General features: G+C 38.7%; 1 protein-coding gene across 2 annotated transcripts; it reads right to left on the minus strand.

Moving 5' to 3' along the window:
- Positions 1-221: 221 nt before the first annotated feature.
- On the minus strand, positions 222-6,566 carry LOC107727191 (protein phosphatase 1 regulatory subunit 15B-like). Of its 2 annotated transcripts, XM_016536981.1 has the most exons (3): positions 5,435-6,566; positions 3,766-5,340; positions 222-1,585 (listed from the first exon to the last, which is right to left on the minus strand). In XM_016536981.1, exons 2-3 carry the CDS (start codon positions 4,858-4,860, stop codon positions 1,394-1,396), a joined length of 1,287 nt encoding a protein of 428 aa, XP_016392467.1. In that variant the 5' UTR covers positions 4,861-5,340; positions 5,435-6,566; the 3' UTR covers positions 222-1,393. The 2 variants fall into 2 exon arrangements, with proteins under 2 accessions (XP_016392467.1, XP_016392466.1); XM_016536980.1 differs by having other exon boundaries at positions 3,766-6,566.
- Between the last annotated feature and the right edge of the window lie 2,972 nt (positions 6,567-9,538).

Raw genomic sequence — 9,538 nt, forward strand, 5'->3', positions numbered from 1 at the left:
GAAATATTCATCATAACAACTTGCATTCTGTATGTTATCTCTTTGAAAATAGGTTATGCCGTAGATAGTGTCTGTAAATATGTATAGAGAGAAAAGAAAATCCTCAGAACATCTTGCTTTATGCTTGTTACCCTTCTTGAAAATAATGCAAAGCCAATGATGCAGTTTAGAGCAAGTAAAAACATGAACTCTATCAAAAGTACACAAGTCAATTTTCCTGCATTATTTTTATAGAATTTTAATTAGGACAAGTCTTTCATCACAAATCCCATTACAGATGCTTAACTGGTAAAATGTATTACAAAAATAAAATGCTTTTATGTTAATTTTACTGGTTAACAAATTACCTTTATGCTTCAACATCAAGCATATTATAGTTCAAATCAAAAACATGCATTTTGTCCCTGCATTTCACCTTTATAGTCAAGATTTTACTGTCTGTCACAGCTGCCACAGTTCAAAGCACAGAGAAAAACCCCATTACAAGACAGTGATTTCCACATATGGTGATAGAGAAAAGAATCTTTCCATTTAAGATCATGCAAAGACATTGCACTAAGGCCCACGCCCATTTATCTTCACTCTAACACAGGAACAGACACTGACAAAAGCATTGCTCAGCTCCGGCAAAATACCACTAGGTTTAATGTGGGTAATGAATGTGATTACTCTGGGGAATCGTTCACCCGGTACGCCCCTGTGGCATCAAATACTGAGGCCTGGCTTAATGATCCTTTGCAGAGCAAAAGTATGTTATCTTTGGCTTTGAGGTTACAACACAATGGGTTTGTAAGGAGACCTGTGAGGGACTGTAAAGCTAACACTTCATTTCCCCTCCAGAATACTTTTGCACTAATACAGTTCTAAGGAAAAGATGAACATCAATTTAGTGTCGCTTCATGGGGTCAAGTTAACGCACTTCTGTGTACTAATCGTGCATCACTAAACCAAATCGAATAAATCATTAAACCGACCTTCCAATAGGCATGAAGAAAAACTCAGAAGAAAACAAAATAGTTATTTTGAAACTTTTAGTTGTTTTGAGTTGGAATCCTGCGATTAAACAGACATGACATGTAGTTCCTCTTTGTTTTTCTCCTTAAAATGAAACTATCGTATTAAGGACTAGAAAGGACAGTGTGACTTGTGGCAAAGAAAAACCAAAACAAAATGCATATTTCTAGAATCCACACGACACTCAGCACAAAACATTTCAGCAGATTCAAGTGAGGTGACCTTCCCTGGCAGGAACCATGGAGTTCCTTGGATTTGTGACTTGTGTGAGCCCTTTGAAAATGTAAGGGCCTCCTGATGCCCTGAATTAAACTATTGATATATATTATTTCTTATTCATTGTTTACACTCACAGTCAAACAACAAACAAGGCTTTTAATTAGCTAGTACTGTGTAGTCTTTGAAAAATGTCCAGACGGAAAGTTGGAGAAAGGCAGTAGCTGATAGTCTCTTCAACTTCCTGAACACGGCGCTGAAAACGACAGCGGTCCCTGGCGATTTCCTCCCAGGGTCCATGACGGTCCTCATCGCTGCTGGCATAGAACTCCTCGACCTCCTCTACAAATGTCACCTGTGAAAGGAATGTTTTAATTAAGTTTCATCTACTGTTCAAGTTATTACATATTATACATATACATATTATATGGGCTGTGCATTCTGCGTTAAAACCTAGCGACCAATGAACATTCTATGCATTCTTAAAAGCAATCAAATGAGTGACAGTAACTAATAAACTAAAGGAATAATTATAATCAAATCAAAAAGGCCCTGTCAACTTCAGAATATAAACTGTACAAATTAACATGGCAGCCAATCTCATCCTTGCTTTGCAATAGATTCACAGTGAAATTAACACCCAGTGCTCCTATTTCTCCTCCCTTTTCAAGACTCACCCTTTCACTGTTGCTAAGTAACATGTGATTCCCCCTAAACTGTTGATATATAATGTGTGAGTGAGTATATGATTGCTCTAAGTGGATCTGATCTCTGATCTGAGTGGTTGGGAGTGCCATCACCCCAGACCAAATCTAATGACTCTGACTAGTGTGATGCCAGAGTCATGAAACACTATAAAATGATAATGAGTAATGGGCAGAGCACGAACTCAGTCTCCCTGGAGACAGCAAAATGGAACCATTGCATCAGATCATCACATGCAGGGGAGGAAAAAAAAAAAAGTAGAAAATGATATTGCATGGCTTTACATCATTTTCTCAAGCTGGCCTATACTGCCATATTGTGAAGGAATGGAAATAAGGCAGAACGGCAGCGAGAAAGAAGATTAACTGTTGCTACCAGTCATCGCATAGAATAAAAGATTATTATCATCCATATAAATACACTATTGCTGGACTGATGAAGACCTAAGGCCATTAACCATTATTCCAAATATATGAAAGGCACAAAATATTTTGTATATTCTCTTAATCTATTCTTATTTTACTATTATTCAGTTTCCTTTTTTGGCAACACTATAATTAGGTGTAATTAATAAATATTAGTTAATGCAACAGGTGTCAAGAAATAACAACGGGCAACAATTTCTACAAAATGTATTAATCTAGATTAATGTTAATGTATTAATATATTATTCTTCACTGTTAGCCTAATTCATGTTGACTAACTAGAAATGTTAAAAATGAATTATGTAATGTAAAGTATCATTCAAACTCTTGCGATCTGTACGATTTTTTAATGTGTTCATTTTTTTTAAAGATGTCTTATGTTCACCGAGGCAGCATTTATTTGATCAAAAATAAAGTAAAAACAGTAATAGTGAAATATTATTGCACTTTAAAATAACTTTTCTATTTTAATATATTTTATAAGCTAATTGATTCCTGATGTCAAAGCTGATTTTCAGCAGCCATTACTCGTCTTCAGTGTCACATGATCCTTCAGAAATCATTCTAAATTAATATGCTGATTTAGTGCTCAAGAAACTTTTTTTTTTCTCCAATGTTGAAAACAGTTGCTTTATATTTTGTGGAAATCATGAGAAGTTTTTTTCAGGACTCTTTGATGGGTAGAAAGTTCAAAAGAACATCTTTTTTTTTTTACATGGATATCTTTTGTAACATTATAAATGTCTTTACTAACACTTTATCAATTTAATGCATCCTTGTTGAATAGAACCATTTAATTTCCTAAATAAAAGTCTTACTGACCCCAAAATTGTGAACAGTTTATGCAGAAAACAACATGAACCTAGATTAATAAATGCTGTAAAAGTGCTTTTAATATTTTAGTTCATGTTACCTAATTGAATCTTATTTTGAAAAGTGTTACCACTTTCTTATAGCTACTGTTATTTCATTCCCTTGTGTCGCTGCTGCAAACACCTCAATTTCCTCCAAGGGGTCAATAAAGTCTTATCTTATCTAAAACAACTACGTTAGATATTAAAAAGAGCATGTTGGCGGTTTAAAAATGATTTTCCTAAGGTAATTGCTTGCCCGGTCCCTTAAAAATGAACTTAACCATGATTTGACTTAAGCATGTGCAACGATTTTAAACATTTTGGTGAACTTAAAGTGGACAAAACTGCAACAAAACTAGACTTCTAAAAACAACTGCATGAATCAAAGCAGTCTCCATCTGATTCCTTCTGCCATTCCAGACATAATAAGGTGTTCTTAAGCCAACCGCACTGTCACATGTAAGCAAACAGAACGTCCAGAAAGATAATTATATAAGTAGTTTTAGACTGGAATGTGATAATGCATTAATTAAGGTCAATTTTATACAAACCTTCTTCAGCTGAATGGCCGTGACACTGCTCGAGCATGGCACAGGGGAAATCTCTGAGAATCCACTGTCCAGCCTCTCCTCAGCCTCCTCTCTCTTGTAGCGTGGCGTTCCAGGCGCTTTCTCCTTCCGGCACCCTTTGGAGGTTTTTCGAGTCTGTATGGGAGCCTGGAAGTTGAGGGGGCTGTAGGGATCTGCTGAGCAGCTAAAAGAATTCCACAATCTCCGATTCTCCTCCTCATCCATCTCACATGCGTCTTCACTGGACTCATTCTCTGAGAGTGAGGGCGACGATGGAGGAGGCGAAAGCTGGGAGGACATATGCGCTGGCGGAGACTCTGAGACCGAAGAGTCTGTAGTCACAGGGCTTGGCTTGGCGGCAGTCCTTATGGGAGCTGTGAAGTTCCTCGGGTTATAAGGATCCCCGTTTTGGCACAGAGAATTCCACAGCCTCTCTGTCTCAGAGTCGGCCTCCTCTCCATCCGAATCTTCCTCGGATTCATCATCGCTGCCATCTAGGTCCTCAGAATCTGAGAAGTGGGATGAGCCTTCACTGTCAAAGCCATCATCGTCATTACTGTCCCAATCGCCATCATCCTCTGACTCGGATTCGCCATTGCAAGGGCTGCCCATGATGTAGGCGATGACCTTGTTTTGACATTGAGAAGCGGCCAAAAAGGGCACATTTTCAACAGCTGGAACAGTTTCTGCTTTCTTTTCAGAGTCCTCTTCCTCTCTTTCCTTAATTTCTTCCTCACAATTGACAGGTTCACTATGAAACTCGCTCCCTGTAGTGTTAGTATGAGATGAGCCCTCCTCGGAGGCAACAGGGCTGGCTGTTTCTGACACCTCCTGTTCCTTGGAAAGCAGCTTCATGTGAAGCTTACTATTCGAGTGTTCTTCCTCCAAGCTGGAGTAGCCATTATCTTGATCTGGAGTCAGAATTGCCACCTCATTGTAGGCTCCACTACAAACTAGCAGTTGCTGCTCAACATCTAGTGGAAGCTTGTATGAGTTTGGGAGGGATTCTGGTTTGGACAGGCTTGCATTGTGGGTCAGCTCTTTGGAGCACAAGGGTCCAGCGCTTTCGTTGTGCATTGATCGCACATCATCGCTACAGACACACAATTCGGTCGTCACGGCAACGGCCGCCCGCGAGCGGCTTTGACAATAGCCGATACTGTGATGTTCTCCACAATGCTGCCAGCTCGTATCAGTCTCTTTTCTGCTCTGTGCTACGTTTAGCAGCCAGTTTGGAGGTCTGTCGTCGGCATCCCAAAATCCACCCCACCACCAGCTGTTAGTGCTTCGCACGGACAGCGTATCCGGGCACAAATCGCATCCGCTTTCCGGGTTGGCGCGCTCACCGCCCGCGCGTCTTTTTTCCAGCGCGTTCTGCAACACCTGGCTGATTAAGTTTCTCGCCGTTCCGAGGTATCCGGCAGACGCTTGCTTTTGAAGACTGAAATCTTTCTGGGAAGCGCTCTGAATTCCTAGCTCACTCAACGAATCGTGTGTGAACCAGGAGGGAGTCCCCGGGTCTCTGGAGGACGCGCCTGACTGGTTTTCATGCTGGCACTGGAGATATGCAACATTCAGAGGGGTCAGAGAGTTCCCAATATCTAGATTTGACTTCATTTCAAATGCTGTTTGCGTTCTTGCGGGGAAATACCTCTGCAGGAGAGACCACGCAGGCCTGGAAACTACAGAGAACACATTTATCCACGTGCTGTCAGCGCGGGACCGCGTGTCCCCTTGAGAAAAGTGTCCATGTGTGCTCATACTTCTGAAAAAATATGAAATGTGTTGAACTACATGAACTGAACAAAAAACAGAATAAGCTATCAACTAGTTACTTCCTTTATAAACGGTTGCACGTTAAACACGGTTTAGACTTAATTTGCATAAAAGTGCTCGAGTTTAGAATGTTAGATTTAAATGTCTCTGAATGTCACTAATATACAGAACAGTTTTTATTACAACCTAAATATGGCCTTATAAGGCTTAGCTGGCTAACGCAGCTAGTAACGTTACCAAGCTTAATGTATGGCTAAATGTTAGCTACAAAAAACGTAAAACGCTCCGTTTCTCATTCCTTTCAGCCCTTAATACCATCCATGAGTACAGATAAATATTCTCCAGGGAAAATGAAATTGTCCATGTCGTTTAGGCTGCGTTGAGTCCGACCCGGCTCGCGCAAATAGCTTCAGCGTCCATATTGACCGCAGTGTTAACGCCAACTGTGCGGTCCTGAGGAAAACAACACCACTTATTTCTGTTTGAAGGGACTGTGGAAACAGCAGAAGGAAAGGAAAGGCATTTTGAGGTGGTGTAAGAGTGAGATAGGCTGGTATACTCCAAATGAAAGCTTGAAACAAAAGCCATTTTGACGTCTGAAGGGAAGCGAGCGTCGGTTCTTCAACTAAACGTTAGTCACCTCAATCGAGCCCAGCTGCCGCGTTTTTCGGAAGAAAATACTGTAAGTTGTAGGAGAAAAAACGGCTGTATCATCAAAATCGAGTCAAATCTGTCTCCTTAGATTTAGGGAAAAAAGCGGTTTCACTTTTAATTCGTTTTAAATAGAAATACTTGGTATCTAGACTCGTTGACGCCGCCGTTTCCCTCGCTAGCCGCGGAGCTAAAGCGGACGGAGACGGAGAGATTTCATCAGAAAAGCTGTAAGGGAGCGTCTCTAAATTTCAGTAGCGCTCGCGCTCTGTAAGGGACCGTGGTAAAATTCCGATCTCACGTGGTACTTTGATGCATGCGTTATATAAGCTGTTTTGTGCTTGTCACGCAATGTCCAGGCAATACTTACATAAATCCCTCAGGATTTTCTAAATCTTTAATGTAACTTTCTGTTTGAGCTTTCTTCTATTCGTTTTGACTAATCTTGTCTAAGTCCAGCAAGACTTTCAGCAAGTATTTGGCAGATCCGTTTGTGCCTTGGTGCAAAGCCTTATTTGGAGAAACTGTCTGTGCAGAATTCCTCAGGCACAGTCTTAATGCTTCATGAGGAATTGATTGTGCATTCTATTTGAAAAAGCATCTCCCCCCCTCCATTTCAATTGTGGGTTTCACTAAATATCAATACCCGGACACATAAGCCAGTCTTTATTAAAGCAATATTACAAGAGCAAGAGTTGTCTTTGCTTCCTGCTCTCTGGTAAGAGAATGAAGCATATTAAAGGGTAACTGCAACAGTTTATCTAAAAATTCTGCCTTTTTTCACAATTCTGAGTATATATATCCCACAATCTGGACGTTCTTTTCTCACATTTCTAATTGCAATTTGCGATTTTTCAGAATTGCAAGTTTGTCATTTTAATTTCATGGTGGAAATAAAGCTTCCATTAGAAACCCTTCTCTGAGGAGCCATGGAGCGAAAGAAAAACAAAAACAAATGCCTGACTCTGATCTAATTAATAGATCTGTACTCTATTTACTCTAGTTTTCCTATCAATTTTACGTGAAAAAGAGCTGAATTTTATTCCCGGGTTGTCCTAATTAAACTTGCTCTCAGTGGAATGTTTTAATTTGATACATTAACATGGATGAATGAGACATTTATGTCATCATAATTCTCTAGAGGAGTATCAGAACAATGAGTAATGTGGAAGAACATGGACTGTTCAGACAGCCAACTAAAGCTTTTATGATAAACCCCAGTCTAATGTAATTCTTACTTCAGTGTGATGACCGACCGCCAAAGCAGTATATGGGATAAAGTCAATGGTGTCTCAGTAAAGCAGATTGTTGTGGTCAGTCATGAACAACTGAGATTTACAAATAAATACATCTAAAAAAAATGGAAGCAGTGTGAATGTACATCTATACAGGACTAGTGTTTTGCACAAGTTTCATCATTTGGCACTGATCATTGCACCATCTTTGTAGAGGTTTATGTGATCCAATAAAGGAAAACTGGTAGCCAAGGTAAAAAAAATAAAATAAAAAAAACTCACTCACAACATCAAGTCAGTTTCCCTGTGCATTTATTAAGTGCAAATAAAGTTTAAAAACATGGTTTGACATCAGAAGAAATGCATTAAACCTTCGGTCTAGCAATGAATAAAATGGATAAAGCCCATTTATAATCCATAAGTCACATCAAAATTATATTCTCAGCATTTACAGTATGCCAACCCTATTGATTTTACTCACATCCTCTTTATTTATTAAAATAAGGGTCACAGATGTTATAAAAGTACTATACCTTTAAATCCAGACTCTTCTGCATACACACACAAAACATTTTTTTTTCTAAAACACTCACGTTTTGCATTATGGGTTGGCATGCAATCATACAATCATTTCCCATTAGGTTAAACATCACACAATAGTGCCCTTTGGAGGGAAAAAAAACACACATACACAACCATTTGTCATTTGAAAGAAAGTTCAATGCTTTAGAAAATGTACTTCATATCTGAAATGGAGCTGGTTTGTTTGGTTAGAAAAAGCTACAGAACAGGGACTGCTTTGACCTGGATAATCATACCTAAGTTTGCTTAAGGCTACTGGATTGTTAGAGCACCTCGACATACAGGGTTGCACTTTTGGCTTGTAGGTTATTTTTGTAACACAAACATCAATGCCACTTGGTTAAATTAGACAATTTTATGCAAATAAGATCAAATATAATTTAAAGGGGTCATCGGATGCTCATTTTGCAAAAGTTGATATGATTCTTTAGGGTCTTAATTAAAAGTCTATAACATACTTTGGTTAAAATTTCTCAATGTTAGTGTAAAAAACACCTTTTTAAACCTGTCAAAATCAGCTCTGTTTTCACTCTGTTTTTATCAAGCCATTATAGTCCATGTTGCTTTAAATGTTAATTAGCTCTGCTGGCCCCGCCCCTATTTTCCGAGCTGCCCTCAGAGAGACTTTACTTTAGCCGCATTCATCGTGAAACTTGCTAATTAGCGCATTAGGAAAGGTGATTTGCAAAGATTCATAAAAAACCCTTATACACTTGAAAAGTGAATTTTGCATCCGATGACCCCTTTAATGAAATTTCCAATCACTTAATTTCCCTTCTAAACTTTTCTATGAGCTATAAGATTGTTGTTCTCAAAATCAAACTGAGTGCAAGTAAAGCAAATCCAAATGCAATAAGTTGGGAAGAAAAAAAACCTCCTGTGGTATATTTAGCATTTAATTTACATGCAGTTTTACATACAAATGTGGAATGGAAATTGACCTAACTACAGTCTAAAGCTTTCATTTCACTCCCCCTTTCTCAAAATCAAACTGAGTGCAAGTAAAGCAAATCCAAATGCAATATCTTTAAGCATAAGTTGGGAAGAAAAAAAAACCTCCTGTGGTATATTTAGCATTTAATTTACATGCAGTTTTACATACAAATGTGGAATGGAAATTGACCTAACTACAGTCTAAAGCTTTCATTTCACTCCCCCTTTGACACACACACACACACACACACACACACACACACAAATTAACCAATAAAACTTGGAAAAATGTGAGGTCAATGTACTTGACAAACAAATGCAAAAATGCAATATTTATCCAGTAGCAAATATCACAGCATGCAAAACAACTATTTCCAAACAGAAATTTCCTTGTGTAGGTTATGCTTATATCAACAAGGCAAAATCATTGACCCTGAAGTCAAGTCCCTTCAAAAGTCCCTTCTGCATATAAAGTTGTGCCCCATCATTTTGGAAAGAAACAAATCGTAGAGGTTTATGCAAAGAAATTAATATTCCTGGTTTGTCTCCTTTGTTCAATATACTGTACATGCAATTCC

Source organism: Sinocyclocheilus rhinocerous, unplaced genomic scaffold (assembly GCF_001515625.1).
Source record: "Sinocyclocheilus rhinocerous isolate Xijiao unplaced genomic scaffold, SAMN03320098_v1.1 scaffold6, whole genome shotgun sequence".
Lineage (NCBI taxonomy): Eukaryota > Metazoa > Chordata > Actinopteri > Cypriniformes > Cyprinidae > Sinocyclocheilus > Sinocyclocheilus rhinocerous.